This window comes from Eumetopias jubatus, unplaced genomic scaffold (assembly GCF_037043125.1).
Source record: "Eumetopias jubatus isolate StellerSeaLion01/CBP00866 unplaced genomic scaffold, mEumJub1_p1.0 scaffold_4, whole genome shotgun sequence".
Lineage (NCBI taxonomy): Eukaryota > Metazoa > Chordata > Mammalia > Carnivora > Otariidae > Eumetopias > Eumetopias jubatus.
The window spans coordinates 106,110,634-106,127,846 of NW_028274810.1; the positions used below are offsets into that span (position 1 = coordinate 106,110,634).

The 17,213-nt window shown below is 56.3% G+C and overlaps 1 protein-coding gene across 1 annotated transcript in view; it reads right to left on the bottom strand.

Moving 5' to 3' along the window:
• PRKCZ (protein kinase C zeta) overlaps positions 1-17,213 on the bottom strand; it is a 103,877-nt gene that overhangs the window by 23,943 nt on the left and 62,721 nt on the right. The window contains exons 5-8 of the mRNA XM_028108404.2: positions 8,622-8,707; positions 3,277-3,408; positions 2,062-2,140; positions 909-961 (exon numbers count right to left, since the gene is read on the bottom strand). Of these exons, the coding sequence (XP_027964205.1) occupies positions 909-961; positions 2,062-2,140; positions 3,277-3,408; positions 8,622-8,707 (350 nt within the window). The remainder of the gene's footprint in view (positions 1-908; positions 962-2,061; positions 2,141-3,276; positions 3,409-8,621; positions 8,708-17,213) is intronic.

Here is a 17,213-nt window from a genome sequence, read left to right on the forward strand (position 1 = left end):
CCAATATCCCAGGGATGGGAACACTTGTCCTGTGACAGGAGACAGAAGATAGTTGCAGAAAATGTAAGCATTTGCACCTTGGGAGTGGGGAGAATCAAGTTACTACCAAATGTGGTGAGCATCTGCCAATCTACCTCTGACGCTGGCCCACCCAGCCATAAACTTGTCCAAAACAGGACAAAGGACAAGTCCGGGTCAGGGTGATTCCTCCACGCGGATCCCCGCAGACGACGGCAGCCGTGCAAGAGTACGAAGTGATCCCACTCTCCAGGGACCAGCCTTCCCACCTTTTCTCGAAGCACATGAGCCTGGGGTCTCCGTGTGCTCTGTGCAGCCCACTGTGCGGGCCCAAGCCACCCTGTACTGAAATGGGAGGAGCCACACTGACGACCGGTGTTGTGGGAAGCTTCCCGTGTGCCAGCCATGGGGTAGGGGTTCATACAAATGCTCTCAGTTCACCCTCACAAAAAGCTGTGGTCATTATCCAACGTGACCCAAGAGGATTCTGAGGTCAGAGAGGCCCCTGACCCAGGCTCGGACCAGGCCTGCCACTTGGGCTCACCTGGCCAAGTTCTCCCAGTTCTGCAGAGCTGTGAGAATAGTACACCACCACCACATCCTCACGTCTGAGAGTTAGCACTGGCTTGTGTCGGCCGCACCCGCTTGCTCTCTGTCCACCAAACAATCCGGAGATTCCTTGTGTGCTGAATACTGGAGACTCCATGGCACTCTGCCCTGAACCCCTCGGTGTGCATCACCTGAGAGGTCCACAGACCATGCCCTCACAGTGAGCAACAATTCCCAAGCCTGTCTAGTTCATATTTAAATTTCCATAATTGCCCCAGAAATGAGCTAATGAACTTCCAAAAAGAAACTGGAAACACTAATGAGCCATTTTATACACTCACCTCAGAATCATCTTTAATGTTGTCATGTTTCCGGGTTGAAGAAATGTAAGCAACTAGTGAAGAGAGAAAGAAAGCAACAGGACATCGCAGCATTGTCAGGAACGCAGCCTGAGACACAGGGGCTCCCACGGCCCCTCACCCCTCTGCGGACACCAGCGGCCCACGCCAGGCCAGCCACACTGAGGGCAAATCACGGAGCGGCCACACCTAACTGCAGAGCCCTAAGAAAATGTAGCTTCTTGGTCCCACCCAGGCCTCCTGACTCTGCACCTCTGGGGGTAGAGCTTGGGAACCTGCATTTGTGACAGGTTTTTTCAGCGATTCATCTAGAAGTAAGTATTCACAAGAGTTTGGTATCTAGCCTTCCAGATGTTGTTTTTAGAGTATGCAGGTGGGTGGAAGAGAGGATGGCTGGATGGGTGGATGGTGGGTGGGTAGATACATAGATGGCTGGATGGCCGGATGGGTAGTAGTTGGGTAGGTGTGTGGTGGGTGTGCGCCATTGTTGTTTATTAGAAATCTCCTTTGTATGAGGTTTTGTGCTAAATGCTTTATGTTCTGTGATCTCATTTCATCCTTCAAGCACTCTCAGGGCACAGAACTCACATTTACCATGCTCTTAACAGTGCACAGACTTTGGGAGGTCAGAGCTGGGCTATCGGTCCAACTAGTATTCAAAATCTTTCTCCAAATGCTTCTGAGCATTAAAAAAAAAATGTCTCTCCTCCACCAAAAAAAACCCCACAAAATCCCACAGAAACTTAAGAACCAACTTGACAGCAGGCTTTTCCATGGAGACCAGCCTATGCAGCAGCCCACCCGTGGGAGGGCCTGCCTATGGTAGCCGCCACAGTATCTTCTAGAACTCCCAAAGTCGGTGCCGAGGGAAAACGCCCACCTGGACTCCTATGGCAGCCACTCTCAGAGATGTGTGTGCCCAGGGAAGGCCACCCCACTCTGCCATCTCTGCCCAGGGATGATGGAAGGCCCTAGAGACGTCCCCAGTCCCGCAGTGAGGGGCACATGCTTGCCAATATTGACCCTCAGAGAGCAGATGGGAGCTAAAAAGCATTCGTGCTCAGAAAGGGGAGGCACACAGGAGCTCCAGGGTGGAGAGCCTGGGCTCCACCAGCAGGAAGAAAGCAGCCCCTACTTCCATCGGTGTCCTCAGAAGGAAGGTCCACGTCGTCCTTGTCATCTACTGCAGGTTCTTGGGAAGGCATGACAGAATCCTGCAAAGAGACGGGCATTATAAAGCGACCAGGCAGGCTTTACAATGTAGCTTCTGGAGACACTGTGTGACTTTCTATCACCACCTCCTGTGATATACACATTGTAGCCTGTGTCCTAATACATATTCCACAAATCACCTGCTAACCTTACCACACTGGAGACAGGAAGACCCACACGGACATCTCCTGCGGAAGACCACTCAGCACCTCAGGCTGTGACCTTTCCGGCAGGTGCTTTAAAAAAATGGGGCCTTTGTACATAATGCTTAGTAGTCTCCCCCACCCCCACGGCCGCATCACAGAGTCCTGGGGGCTGATGTCACAGCTGAGGCAGCCCCCTATTGGCCGACATTAAGCTCCAGGCGTTGGCATCCCTCAGCCCCTGACTGATACATCTTTGGGGCTGGCCTTATTTCTCAGGCTAACGTGGACCTATGGGGTCAAAGGGTATGTGCACCCTTTCGGTTCTTGGCACTCTTGGCTGGAAGGACTTTAGGAAGACCGTGTGCATTTCCCCCACACCAGTCCATGCAGGGACCCCACTTCCCAGTGCTCAATCAGGGTTAGACATCAGATGAGCCAACCCGCCCAGACGTGCCTGCCAGAGGCCCAGGAGGAACTCAACGTCCAGTTCAGGCTCCTGCTCAGGGGTCCCACGAGCACTACCAAGCCTGAATGCTCAGGAGGGAAATGAACAACATGTCAAAGGGCCAGGGTGCTTTACGTCCACAGTTGCAGGCTGAGGGGCACATGCGGGGTGCATCCTCCGACTTTCAGGGCGGCATGGGCTTTCCCTCTGTGGCTCCTTAGAGCTACTTCATGCCTGGGGTACAGATGAGCCTCCCCTTGCTCCTGTATCTTCGTCCCAGTGTGGGAGAGGGCCCTAGAGGCCCCACTAGAGGCCGCCCGCCCGAAGAGTGCTGGGGGCTCACAGGGCGTGGGAAGAGGGGCCCCACCTGGGGTGCTGGCTGGGGTCATGGCTCTGCAACCCATAGGCACCCCCTCCTTTTGTCTCATTGGTGGCAGGATCCTATTTGGACGGAGGGAGCCTGAGGGTCACCAGGGTCAGTGTGGACAATGAGCTTGAGGCTACCCCAACTCACGGGCCCCCAGGGCCCTATCTGGCCCATACTCACCATATGCCTTTTGCAGGTCAGCGGGACGAGCACGTGGCAGCGTTTATGGACCAGCAGCTTGCAGTTGATGCACCGGTAGCCCTGCCTTGCGAGACCCCATATCCTTTCACTGCACTGGCCACAGTACGCTCTCTGCAGGCAAGAAAAGCAGCCGTCAGGCCGAGGGCCGGGGTGTCCCCTGAAGCCACGCTACACTAGGGACCCAGCTCAGCGCCGGGGCATGCGGCATCTTCCCTGATTTTCTCAGAAAATGACAGGGAGCTAGGACAAGAGGTGGCCCCATCAGCTGGTCACATCTGGACACAGGGCTCTGCCCAAGCCCAGGAGCCCACTGGCGTCCACCCCCAGGCTGCGGGAACCAAGGGCCCCAAGGAGGGGGCTGGGACCCCGCTCTGGCAGGGGTGAAGAGACCCCTCCTCGGGCAAGGACCCACCCCTGCTTGCAGGGGCCGGAGGGGGATCACAGCTCCTGCTGGGCTGTGTGCAGAGACCCAGGCTGAGACAGGCATGAGAGACGTCCGGGTTTGCCTCTGGACGACCGTGGAGACAGGGACTGTACCTGGCATTCTGACGTGCCATAACTTTGAACTGCTAGGGGCAGTCTGCGATTATCTTGGGTGTTTTGTTTTGTTTTTTGTATTTTTAAAGATTTTCAAGTAGTCAATCTTTGTTCTTCAAGGTTCTAAACATCTGAAGCTAATGCTAACTATGAGTTTGTTCAGTGATGTTTCCCTAATTTTTAACTGTTACAAAGTGCACGAAGATGAATGTGTTCAGAAATCTGTTCACACGTGGCAGGAGGTGCACGTGAGTGGCACCGGGTTCCCGTGATCATCTTTTCTCTAGCTGTTACTCATATGCATGTTTAACAAATTTTGTTCTTTTGAAAAAGCCTCTCATTATTCCTGAAGAACAATAAAAAGGACTACAATTGTACTGAGCAGAGTTCATTTATGCCTGATGGAATCCTCTTGGCGTGTGGGGGTGGGGTGTGGCGGTGTGGACAGACCGTGTGCCCGGAGCTCAGAGCCACAGGCCCCGAGAAGCCGACTTCTCATCAGCGAAGCGCCGAGCGGGGAAACCAGGGCCCACGGGAGCCGGTCCCCACACACACAGCTTCAGGTCCTGGTCACAGCTCTGCGGCCAATGCCTGGGGCTGTGCCCAGCACACAGTCGGTGCCCGATACATGTTCGCTAAGGTCAAGCAAACACACACACACACCCATTACTTTTAACTTTGGAAACAGGACAGAAAAGCATTTATTCCAAGTCGTCTGTATTGCCTAAAGCATCCCTCCCACGAGCAGCCAAACGCAAATCGTGGGGCCGTGAGGGAATGGGCTGAAGTGCAGCGGACAGCAGTGAGGGCTGGACGGGGGGGGCGGCCACAGGGGACCCTGACAGCGCCTCCAGCTCTGGCCGCCCTCATTTCGTACCAGCATTGCCCAAGTAGGGCAACCGCTGAACGCCTAACTTCGGCAGTCAAAGAAGAGCTTCGGGTATGAAGACCAGTTTTCATTCTCTTGGGTGTGTCCGGCTGCGTCAAACCATTTGTGAAGCCATTAAGAACAATTCACCTTTCTTATATAATATGCTAACGTGGTTAGCTTTCCCACGGTCACGTCGCACAACTAATCTGCAATGCTTCTTCCATCGGCCACTCGGTGGCTTCACAAATTCACAGATTCCTTCCCAAAGATAAGCAGGGGCTGGTAGGCCAGCTGCTGACGGAGAGCAGCACGCTCTCCCCGGGCTCCACACCAGGGACATGGAAGGGACGTGAGACCCACATGCCCACGCCGCTCAGGACAGGCTGCCAGGGGCTCTTTATCTCAGACCTCTGTTTGAACTGTTAACACTTCGGGAAACATGACACTAAAAAACAAAACCTAAACCCCAAGCTTCAATACTCTGAAATTCACCTGAATGAATAAATTAATGGAGTGAGAATATTTTTAAGCCTCCTTACACGCTGCTGACTTGGTTCCTGGCTCGTGTTTTCAATCACACATTCTACTTTTCAGTCACCCTGAACTCTTTTCCGTCTAAGCCTTTGGTCTGGGTTTCTGTGGGTTCTTGCTCGGATGCCCTGTTTCCACTGTGCTTTGTGCTTCCTGACGGTGAGCTCAGGTGTCCTATTGGTTCAACCGTGGGGTCCTCTGAGGCTGGGCTGTCGAGGAGCTGCACCTCTGCTGGCTCCTGGGGAGCCCTCCTGGGCTGGCCCGTTAGGCTGCCCATAGGGGCTGCAGGAGCGTGGGAGGTCCAGCTTGAGGCTGCAGACCCTCCATGCGTCCCTGCCTCTTCCTACAAGGTCCAAGAAGCTACTGCTCTTCCTGGGGCGGGAGGGGTAGCCTCATCCCTCCCTCCTGCATCTTCTGAATCCTGCTGTCATGCTAGCGCAGGGTGGGGAGGGGGTCTCATGCTGGGCCCAAAACGTGCTCCTCTTGAGGCCTTGATCCATTCAGCAAGTGCTGACTCCAATCTTCTACTCCAGGAGCAGGCAAACTACAGCTGTGGGCCAAATGCGGCCATGTTTTTTATAAATAAAGTTTTATTGGAACTCGGCCTCGCTCATCTGTTTACCCCCTTACCCCTGTCTGTGGCTGCTTTTACATTACAATGGGGTTGGCAGTTGCAACAGAGCCCTGGTGGTGCACGAAGTCTAAGATATTTACTCTTTGGCCCTGACGTGAATTGCTTGCTAACTCTGTCCTAGTTGCTTGGGCCAAAACACTTGGGAGAAACCCTCGACCAGCATTTACGGGAAATGCTCATGCCCTGGGGTTCCCAGGGCCAGGCTCTGACCTTGCCTTCATGCCCCACCCCATCCATGGCACTGGTGTCTCCTTTTCTAGGGTGGAGGTCTTCACTTCTTCTCCAGAAACTTGCTGGATCTCTCCCTTTGATTCACCAGTGGAACTTTTTCTCACTGTTCTAGAAGAAAAGTCGTGTCAAGGACAAATAAAGATCCTGGTGGGGAGACTCAGCCATATGACTGACACCCACTCACTTTCTGCCCGGGTCACCGATGAAGAACATGAGAAATGATCTCTTGTGGGCTCTTGCCCTGTAAGTCTTGCTGATTCCTGCAGAACCAAGTAGCTCTTAAGACATCCTTTCAAGTGACAGGTGGAGGTGACCCGCACAATCCTGTGATTAACACAGTGAATGGTGCAGACCCAGCCTCCAGGGTCCCGGCAAGACGCAGGACTTGGAACCAAGGAGAATCAGGTGGGAAATCAAACTTGGCAACACGTTGCAGGCTCCTCGTTCTGTGAACTGAACAGTCTAAGAGTCGAGGGTCTTTGGCCCCTTTCCCAGCCCCCCCCGTGTTTGTGAAAACCTACTTTTGGTGGTCTGGGGACAGCTGAATGGGGTGGCAGGGGCACCCCTGAGAGTCCCCACTCCTCCACAGGGAGGAAAAGCCTTTTCTCACTGATTCGGGAGCGGGGGGCAGGAAGGGCAGGCAGAGGGAGAGGGTGACGGTCTGCACCTTGCAATCAGGGAAATGGGTTTTTCTCCTAAAATCTGCAGAGTGGGAGAAGCCAGGTCCCTCTGTGCTGCCCGGGCCCCGGCCTGTCTTGCTGGGTAGGTGGGCTTCATCTTGGACCAGTGAGTGTGTGGTAATGAAGGAAACAGCATTTCCCTGAAAGTCAACATGGGGGGGGGCCTCCCAGAACCTTCTGTCTGATATCCCGAAGGCTGGCCAGTCCCATCTGGCTGAGACCCCTCTCTGTCCAGAACCAAGCCAGTGCCCAGATGTGCAGAAAGAGAAGCCACCTGGCCACGCAGCTGGCTGGAAAAATAAACACAGGGTGGGGGCAGCAGGTGCCTCGCATCCTGGGGGTTGGGACATTTCCATCTCTTCACGCTGTCAGCAGCCAGGGTTCATCCTATCTGGTTGGCTCACCACGGCATCTCCCATCCACACCCCATCAGTCCACCCAGAGATGGAACAAAGGTCTATCTTCCACGCATTCCCCACTCAGTCCTCACCCTCCAGCAGCACTTGGCATCAGGGTCCTCTCATACCTTCTTGCTTGGTGATGCCTGAGCTCCCCGAGGCATCCGATATTCCTTGGACCCCCTGTTCTCCTGCTACCCACCTGGGTTCCTTCTCATTCCTGACAGACATGCTCCATTCTTTCTTGGTCCCTAACACAGTGCCCCTAGGTCTCCCCTAGCTGACTTTCTTCCAGTCATTAGTTATAATAAACAACAAATCTGTGTTCAGAGTCCCTATGCCCAGAGCACTACGCCTGGTGGGAGAGAGCAGACACAGACCTGTGAGGAACACCAGCTGCACATGGGAATGGGGGCCGCAGAGAAAGGGCTGCAGGGATGACTGTCTGAGCCAAGACGGAGTAAGGCACAGCATGAGCTCTGAGCATGCAGAGGAGGGGGAGGGTGGGCAGGGCAGAGTCTCAGCATGTGCAAAGGCCCTCAGGTGTGCATGTGCTGGGCTGTGGGAGTAGGCTGAATGGTGTCTCCCGAATTCATGTCCCCTTAGAACCTCCAAATGTGACCTCATTTGGAAAAAAACTTTTTGTAGATGTACCGTCAAAATGAAGTCGTACTGGACTGGGCGGGCCATAACCATGCCCGGTGTCCTTGGGAGAGAGCAGAGGCCATGTGAGGACAGAGCAGACATGGGGTTGCTGCAGCTACAAGCCAAGGACCGCCGGCAGCCCCCAGGGGCTACAAAGAGCAGGAAGGATCCTCCTCTAGAGCCACCAAAGGAGCACAGCCCTGCACACACCTTGGTTTTGGACCTCCGGCTCCGGAACTGGGAGAGAATGAGTTTCTGCTTTAAGCCCCAGGACACGAAAGTCCTTGGCCAGCGAGGCACCTGTAGGTACCACCCTTTCCACTATGAGGTGGGACCATCACAAAGCCACCTGAATCGTATCATTTCTAGAGAACAGAAGAGCATTCTGAAGAGAACGGATGGAAAGGATGGGCTGGGAGCCACATGGGTGTCAGACACGGGGCTGTCGGGGTGCCGGGGCTCAGAGGAGACGCACAACATGCACCCCAGCGTCATCGGTCAAATTCTCAGACCCACTTCTGACCACAAGCAGGCCAGGACCTCAGAGCCCCCGCACCCCCGGCAAGGGCGGCCTGACCCGGGCCAACAGAGAGACACAGAGACGCACACACCACATTTGCCAGGCGGCCACCATGTGCAGAAAAGGCCCAGCGCTTCAGGACCAGGCTTGTCGGCCTCTGAGGCCTGTCCCACTCTCAGCGGGAAGGAAGACCCAGCCTCCAGGGTCTCCCTTGGCTGGTGAGGGCAGGGCAGGCGGAGACAGCCTGGGAGCTGGGGGCTGAGGCGGTGGCACTCACCCTGTTAAAGCGCTTGGCCTGGAAGAGATGGCCGTTGGCGCGATACAGCTTCCTCCATCTTCTGGCTCCGCGGCGGTAGATGGATTCTAGGGTGGGACAGGAGACAGGGGTAAGGAAACAGCCCAGTGGCCTCGAACCCCCCCCCCCCCGAGGTGCCTTGGGGACAGCCACCCTGGCAGGGAGGAGAGCTGCTGGGCAGCCCCCGTGAGGGTCTGGCTGGAACGTCATCGGAGGCCAATGAGTTTCCAAGCCCGCCGCCCTGTTTCCCTTTCCACCCTCCTTCCCTCCAGGCACGGAAACCAGGCCCCCTTTTCCACACTGGGGTGCGGTGCACACAGGCTGTGAGCTCATGCCTCACCGTCCATGGAGGGGCAGCAGCCGACACATGGAGTCCACGGTCCACCCGAAATGCAGCCAGGCGTCCTGCCCACCCGGACATGAGAGACCCCCGCCCAGTGTCCCCCCGCCCCCCCCCCAGCCACCTGACAGATCTTGGGGCAGAGGTGAGGCAGACACAACAAGCACTTATGCTGAGTCGAGGATTACCAAACACGTTGCTTACGAAAAAAACGCATTCAATAATCCAAACTTGTAAGAAGGACACCGCTAAGCAAAAATGCTAGAGTTACATGTTTAACTAGAACTGTTGGTTTCATTCGTCCCTAAAAATGCTCGTAACTTTGCTCCTTCCAAACACTCTGAAGCGAACGCTGGTACAAAATACTCAGGGTACAACAGGAAGCTTTGTGCTTTTATAAAGTTCCGCAGTGAAAGCCACTTTCATGAGTCGTGGAAGTGCCACAAACATACACCAATGTGGAAACTAACAAAATGTTTTCAAAACAAGCAAATTACCAGCTCGTGCTGAAATCAGGTCACAGCCACCAGAGAGCCTGCTTCTCTCCCTTTAAATGGGAGACTGAGTCAGAAACAAGACATCCAGATTCCTCTGTGGCAGGAGCCCCACAGCCGGTGGGCAGCTGGGGGTTTGGCAGAGGCCCACGCATCGCCCAGGACCCCTCAAACGTGTCCTGCCACAGACTCTTGGCCAACACCTAGACAGGAGCAGAGCCAGTGGGAGGTGGCACCTGCCTTCACCCTCCTGCTCCCCCACCGGCAAGTTCACACCTGGGCTGCAGGCCTGGGGTCCATCGGCCCCTCAGCTCTGAGGAGTCCCTGGTGATGCCCAGGGCCTCTGCCCAGATGGACAGGGTGTGTCCCGCCACTTCCAGCCCGTCCAGCCGACCTGGCTTGACTCGGGGGAAGCCTGGCCGGGGGCGTGTCCATGCTGATGTCCACAGGACTGACCGTCCCCATGTCCCCACGCATGCCCCCCGACCCTCCCTGTATGTGGCATTCACAACCCCCAGCTGTCCTGCAGAGAGAAGGCACTGAGTGACAGACAGACGGAGGGACACGGAGACGCAGAGGGAGCTGAGCCGGCCTAGAGCCAACACTCTGGTTTTCTTGTGCCCAGCGCACGCACCACACGGAAATCCACAAATACGCCCGACTAGGTATCCTTCAAATTTGACTAAAGCCGCCCGAAATAAGAAACACAAAGATGCCCCAGCAGAGGCCAAGGGTTATGAGGGGGTGCACAGCAGGCAGGCAAACCCACTGAGGGGATAGGACCAAGGGCTGCATGCAGCCCCCACAGGCTCGGAGCACTAGAGGGGGGCTAACGAATCGTTTCAGGACACACAGTCATGAGATGAAGTTGTTCTAGTAAGTGGAAGACCAATGCTAAGTTCGGGACGGTGCGGCCTCTGGGAGGCAGCCCCTGGGCGGCTGAGTGCTGGCTGAGCTCTGTCCTGCCCAGCTGCTACGGGCACACGTGCCCACTGCGCTGTGCCTTCTGTAGGTGCCCGAGCCACACGCCCGCAGGTGCCTCAGCCCACACTAAACCCTAAACAGGCAAAACTGTAAAAACGGAGGGGCTGGCGGTACTAACAACAGGATGGCTACAAAGTAATTTCAGGTATTTCCCTCTGACTCATCTTCAAATAATTCCATCTCGTTTTTTCTTTAAGGACTCATTTGAAACTTTTTTTGGCGGGGGCACAGGGGCCAGGAACGGGTGCTGAATTTTTATTTTAAATAAAGTGTCTCAAATTTAAAAGATGAAACAAAGCTCTAAGTAGGCAAAGAAAGGCCCTGCCCCCTGCTGTGGTCCTGCCCGGGGCGGCCCACGCCCCCTGCCACTGCCTGCCCACCTGCCGGTTCACGGGAGGCAGAAGTATGAACTTGCTGCCGGTCAACTGGAGATTGAGTATGGCTTCAGGAAATGTGTGCCTCTGGGCAAGGGTGGTGCATTCTGGGTGTCAGCTGGGCCGGGCCACGGCACCCAGATATGCAGCCAAATGTTTTTCTGGATGTTCCCATGAGGGTGTTTGGTTTTTTTGTTTGTTTTTGTTTGTTTGTTTGTTAAGTCCTCTCCACACCCAGCGTGGAGCCCAATGCAAGGCTTGAACTCACAAGCCTGAGATCAAGACTCAGACACTTAACCAACCGAGCCACTCAGGCGCCCCAAGGGTGTTTTTGGATGAGACTGACATCTAAATCAGTGGAATTTGAATGAGGCAGACTGGCCTCCCTGACATAGGTGGGCTTCATCCAATCAGTCGAAGGCCTGACTAGAACAAAAGATGGGCATCCCCTGAGCAAGAGGGAATTCTGCAGCAGCCAGACTTTGGACTTGAACTGAAGCTTAGGCTTTTCTTGGGTCTCCAGCCTGCCCACCGATCCTACAGATTTTGGATTTGCCCACCTCCCTAATTGCACGGGCCAGTTCCTTAAAACAGAGGTCCTTGTCTCTATGCACACATCCTATTGGTTCTGTTTTTCTGGCGACCCCTGACTCACACGAGGCCTTTAAGATGGTATTTACCATCACCCCCACCCTATGCAGAGACAGGAAGGCGTTTTCAGAGCCCCTGGCATTGCAGATCCCGGCAAGGTGCCACGTCCTTGGCACCACCCCAGGCAAAGGCAGGGGAGCCCCTGGGGTGTCCGATCCACGCCCAGGCCACTACCTGGAAAGCAGCGGTCAGGTGAGTTATAAAGAACCACAAGGGACAGCGGAACATCCCTCACTGATAAAAAAACACACACATACACGCAATTTATTTATTTTGGATTTGCAGAAAGTTCAAAGGCAGACCAGAGGGTTCCCACGTAACCTGCCCACAGCTTCGCCTCCCGTTAACACCTGACTTCCCTCTGACGTATTCATCAAGACAGAGATGAACACCAGGGCTGTCACCTAAACTCCAGCTGGAGCCGGCTTCCCCCTCAACGGCCTTTTTAATATACTTCACGGTTGAGAACAGTTCCAGACTTAGGGGAAAACTGCAGAGAGAGGATGGGACCCCACAGAGCGCCCACCTGGTGTCCTCTCTGGCTGACGTCTTACAAGCGTGTGGCACATTTGTTACGGCTCATGAAGCATACTGACACGACGTTGTTAACTCGGGCACATACTCTATTCAGATTTCCTTAGCTGCTCCCCGATGTATTCGTTCTGACCCAGGTGCCACCCAGAATCCCAAATGGTATTTCAGCCCTGTCTGCTCAGGCCCCTTTGGGTAGTGCAGCTTCCCAGCTGTCCCTGGTTTGACGACTTTGCTGGCATGGAGTGCGGGTCAGACGCTGTGTCAAACGGCCCTCTCCTGGGGTTTGCTTGCTATTTCTCTCAAGACTGGACTGGGATTACTACCGCCCTAATTTTTTTTTTAAGATTTTATTTATTTATTTACTCACTTATTTATTTGAGAGAGAGCAAGCGAGAGCATGAGCAGGGGAAGAGGTAGAGGGAGAAGCAGACTCCCCACTGAGCAGGGAGCCCGATGCGGGACTCGATCCCAGGACCCTGAGATCATGACCCGAGCCAAAGGAAGATGCTTCACCAACTGAGCCACCCAGGTGCCCCTCACCTCCTTAACTTCTGAATCAACTGAGCACCTTTCCTGAAAAACCCACATTCCCACCATGGCAGCCACCAAAACCACCAAAACTTTCAAACCTCGGACTGTTTACTAGAAGGTTCCCCAAGTGCAGGGCGGGATGCAGCTGGATGATGCCCGCTCTGCCTTCCTGAGGCCCTGAGCTCGGCGGGGGCTCGGCCATCCCCTGCCCTCCCAGGCCAGGGCAATCAGCCTCGTGGGCCACTGGCTCAGACAACTGACACATTTGCAAATTCTGGGTTTCTGCCTGGAAAGTCACAGCCCCTATCCCTGATCTGAAGTGACAGCCGCAGTGTAAAAAGGAAGAAAGGGCACGTGTCCTCAGAGAACATGCGTGTGCGGACAGGCGGGTGCTCTGGGAATGACGCTGGCCCTGTGCCCCCACTGCGTGTCCGCCTCATCCCCGCTGCTCTCGGTGCCCGCAGAAGAGGGTCCCCCACACACGTCGGGTGCGCAGGAAAGGCCTCCATGGGAGAGTTGGGGCCCCGGGGTCCTGGCGGGTCTGAGGTTCTGTCTCAGCTGCGCGGCCAAGGCCGGGCCCCGAGGTCAGAGTGTGCCTGCCAGGGGACCTTCCCCGTGCCCTGGATTGGGAATCATGGAGAAGCCCGGCCAGCTCCCAGCGGTGCCCAGGGAGCGTGGGCTACTCCCCCCCTCCTCTCAGCCTCAACTCCAACCCTTGGAAGAAGCTCTTTGCTTGTCTTTGAAATTCTATAATTAGGAGGCTGCAGGGAATTTTAACGAGCTCAGTTTCTATGGCAATGCAGCGTCTTGAGGGCTCTGACAAGAAGAGCACGTGGAGCAACAGTGTGAAAAAACCCCACGTCCTGCAGACACGGGGACGAGCGTGGGCTGTGCCGAATTTCCGGGGCAGGGCAGCATGGCAGGCAAAGCCTCTCTTGTTCACGGGAAATGGACCACAGCCCAGGGTGACCAGCACAGCCCTGTGCCATGCCATAAGGACGGCCCCGCGGAGCCTCTGAGCCAGGCAGGGAGTGCTCCCCCCTGATGCGGCACACGTCGGGGCACACTGCATGGGGACAGCCGAATGCCGTCCCCCCCGGGGGGGTGTCCCACTGAGTGACCTGGCCCCAAGCAGGGCCAAGGAGCTGGTGAGGTGGCCTTGGACCCAAGGGTGGAAAGTGGAGTGCAGCGGACAGCAGGGGCTCGGGCAGAGCGGGTGCCGCCACCCGCAGGCCCAGCTCCCTCCCCGACGGCCCCCTGACTGGACTGGGTGTCCCCGGGGCAGGGACCTCCCATCTCTCTGAGCAGGTCTCCTCAGTACAAGGCTCAACCCTGACTCATTCTGTCACAAAACAGTAATGACAAAGAACACATTCCCAGGGCTAAGATGTCGAAGATATCCTGGTCACTCAGTCATCCAGGACTGTGTGCAGAGATGTGGGTGTTAGGGGAGAAGGGTGGTGGCCGGAGGCCCTGCAGGGCCAAGCTCCGCATCACTTCGCCCAGCTGGTTCCCCCAGGACCCCCTGTTCTTGCCAGATGCACACTCCACCCACAGGCTTCTACGACGTGCTACCACGTGACCTTCTGAAACCAGCAGTCTGGGGTTTCGGGCGGGACCTGAGCCTGGCTGCAGGGGAGGTATCTGGTACTTCCCTAGTGGGCACCTGGCTGGGAGGTTCCGAGGGACAATGGAGCATCCCTGTGACTTAGGAGACCCAGCTATGGCTCGTGTCCCAGGCCTGCAAGAAGCAGGACACCAGGACACAGACCTCTTCCACGGAGGGACGTCCCCCATCACAAGCCTGCTTCTCACCATCCTGTTTCCCAGCTGAAAATGTCATTTAAAATATGCCAGGCTTTGAAAGGGGAATGAAGAACCACGGTAACAGAAGGGGACCTGGGATTGGTCGGGGACCATGCAGCATGGAAGGCAGGTGGCCTTCTCGGGTCACGTCGGCCACAGCCCCTGCTCCCACAGACATCTGCCTGCACCCCAGGGGCACCCTTCACCACAAGGCCTCCGCACACAGGACACGGCCTTTTGTCACTACGATCCCATGGAAGTCTCGGGAAGTACACAGAAGACAACAGAGGTGCTCGACCATCGGTACGGGAGCGAGGCCCTGCCCAGCTCCATGCTGGCGTCCCGTCCGGCTTGCCCACACTGGCTCATCCTGGATGCCAGTCAGCACCCTTAGCAGGCATGGGGGACACAACAAGAGTCTCTGTCCTCTTGGAACTGATGGCAAATGATGGGAAACACGATGAATATGTAAATGGCCGGTGCTGGAGGGAAGCGCAAGTCAGGTGGATGCGGGGACTCAGAGGGGGCAGCCGGGCAGTGGTGCCCCAGGCGGGGGGCGGATCAGCCACATGGTCAGAGCCCTCAGGTGGGCACCGCAGACGGTGGGCCTATGGGGCAAGACTGAACCACCCCCAGGGTGTGTGCAAGGCACCTGTCCTGGCTTCCTCACTGGGAGCAAATGGGCACCACCCCCCATGTGGTCCTGGAGTCGCCCCCCCCAACCCTGGCACTGCTGGGGGTGGGGTGCTGACCTCATCTGCTCTAAAGCACTAGGGAGCGGGGCAACCCCCAGTGATGTCACTGGTCCAGGGCAGTCCCACAACCGAAATGGCCCAACCAGGCTGCAGAGAGGGACGTCCCTCCCAGGCCAGGATGCGCCGTCCCCCCGGGGGGCAGGGGTAGGGGCATCAGGCCCGGTCACTGCTGGCTGGGTGGACATGGCAGGGGCAGCCGCAGGCAGACAGAATGAGCCTGGGCCGGGCTCAGCTGGACCCACCCGGGTACCACCTCCCCTGGACACGTTGTGTGGGGGCCTCCCTTGGGGCAAGCTGCCCGTCTGCTGCAGCCACAGCAGTCTGCCGAGCGCCTCCCGCACTGCCACCCAGCAGCACCAAGGCAAACCCAGGGTCCAGGCTAAGTCACGGGGCCACACCTGCTGGCAGACTGTGGTTTCAAAGCTGAAAGTGTGTAAAGGCCACACACAACGGTGAACCCCTCCACCAAGGGGAACAGGGGACGCACTCAGCTCCCGTTTCTCTGCACCCAGTGTGCGGCCGTTCTGCCAAGCATCTCCCCAGCAGGATGCCTGTGTGCCAGTGGCTGGCACGCGGTCCTCAAGGCTCAGCATCCCCTTCAGGAGCTTCCCGCCAACCCCCTCTCCCAGCAGCCAGAGTGGGCATCGGGCACGCGCTCCGCGAGGCCACACCAGCAGAGTGGGGAAAGCCAGGTTGCCACGGATGGGAGAGGGGCTAACACATCGTGGAGGAGGCAGTGGTGGTTAGGGAAGGGGGTGTGAAGCGCTCCTCGGGGGGAAAAGGCCCCGTGGAGGACAGACAGGTGCTGACGGCCTGCGGGAGGGCCTGTGCAAACACAGGTCGCCTGCTTTGGAAACTGATCTCTGACTCACCCTCACTAAGAAACCTAGTGAGGCGAGCCAGCGTGCACAGGCACATGTCTGGGGATCGGGCTGCTGATTTTTTAAAATCAGAGATGCTCACGTAAAGAAAGCCTGCCACCTGGGACGGGATTCGGGGGGCTGGGAGGGGCTGGTGGCATGCTGTGCACAGGGACAGGGGGTTGCCAGGCAACGGGGGCACCACGGTGGGGGTGGGAAGAGGGGGTTGCAGCCCTGCCTGCGGCTCCTCAGAGCTGCCCCTCCCTCACCAAATACTGTCAGTACCCGTTAAGAAAACCAATCCTAAGAGGTGTTTTAAGGGGGAGGAATTATAACAGTTCAACTTTTTTTTTTAAGATTTTATTTATTTATTTGACAGAAAGAGAGCACAGGCAGGGGAAGTGGCAGGCAGAGGCAGAGGGAGAAGGAGGCTCCCCGCGGAGCAGGGAGCCCGATGCGGAACTCGATCCCAGGACCCTGGGATCATGACCTGAGCCGAAGGCAGACGCTTAACGACTGAGCCACCCAGGCACCTCAATAGTTCAACTTTCTAATCATTTTATCACAAATACCTTAACTTTTCATGGTATAAATCACATTTTAATGAAATGGCTGACCAGTATTTCACAAAGATTCTATGGAAAAATGTACACCAACTTCCAAGTAACCTACTCTAAATAAATTCATACTGAATGCAACTCATTTCTGTGTGGAGGATTTCCTCCATGGATTCACTGAAACTGAAAAGCACTCAGAGCCGCCCAGCACCGAGGGGGCTGCCGTAGGACCAGCGCTTCTCCCACGACCGAGGCCAGCACCCGGGACTGGAGCGCACAGCCATGCCAACAAGAACACCAGATGGGCCCTGCAGACGTGCGCTGGCACCAGGAACCGATGGGCCTCAATCTAATTCCGTCTCCAAGAACAAACCACAACAGCAGGAAAACAACAACGAAAATGTGCCGGGGCATCCCAGGCGGACGCGGGACTAGGGGGGAACAGACGATGCCGGGGGGAGGGATGTGTTAGCAGGCCCACCTCGTGTTCTCAGCCCGTGCCATGAGAAAGCAAGATCTGCACGCAGCTCACGGGTATCCATCTAGAGACAGAAACTGGGGCTCAGGATGCCCAGGACAACCCAAGCCTACGGAGGTGTCAGTCAGCCCGGACGCTGTGACAACACCAGCGACTGGGGGCACAAGCAACTGAAAGTGAGCTCTCACCGTCTGGAGGCTGGAGGCAGAA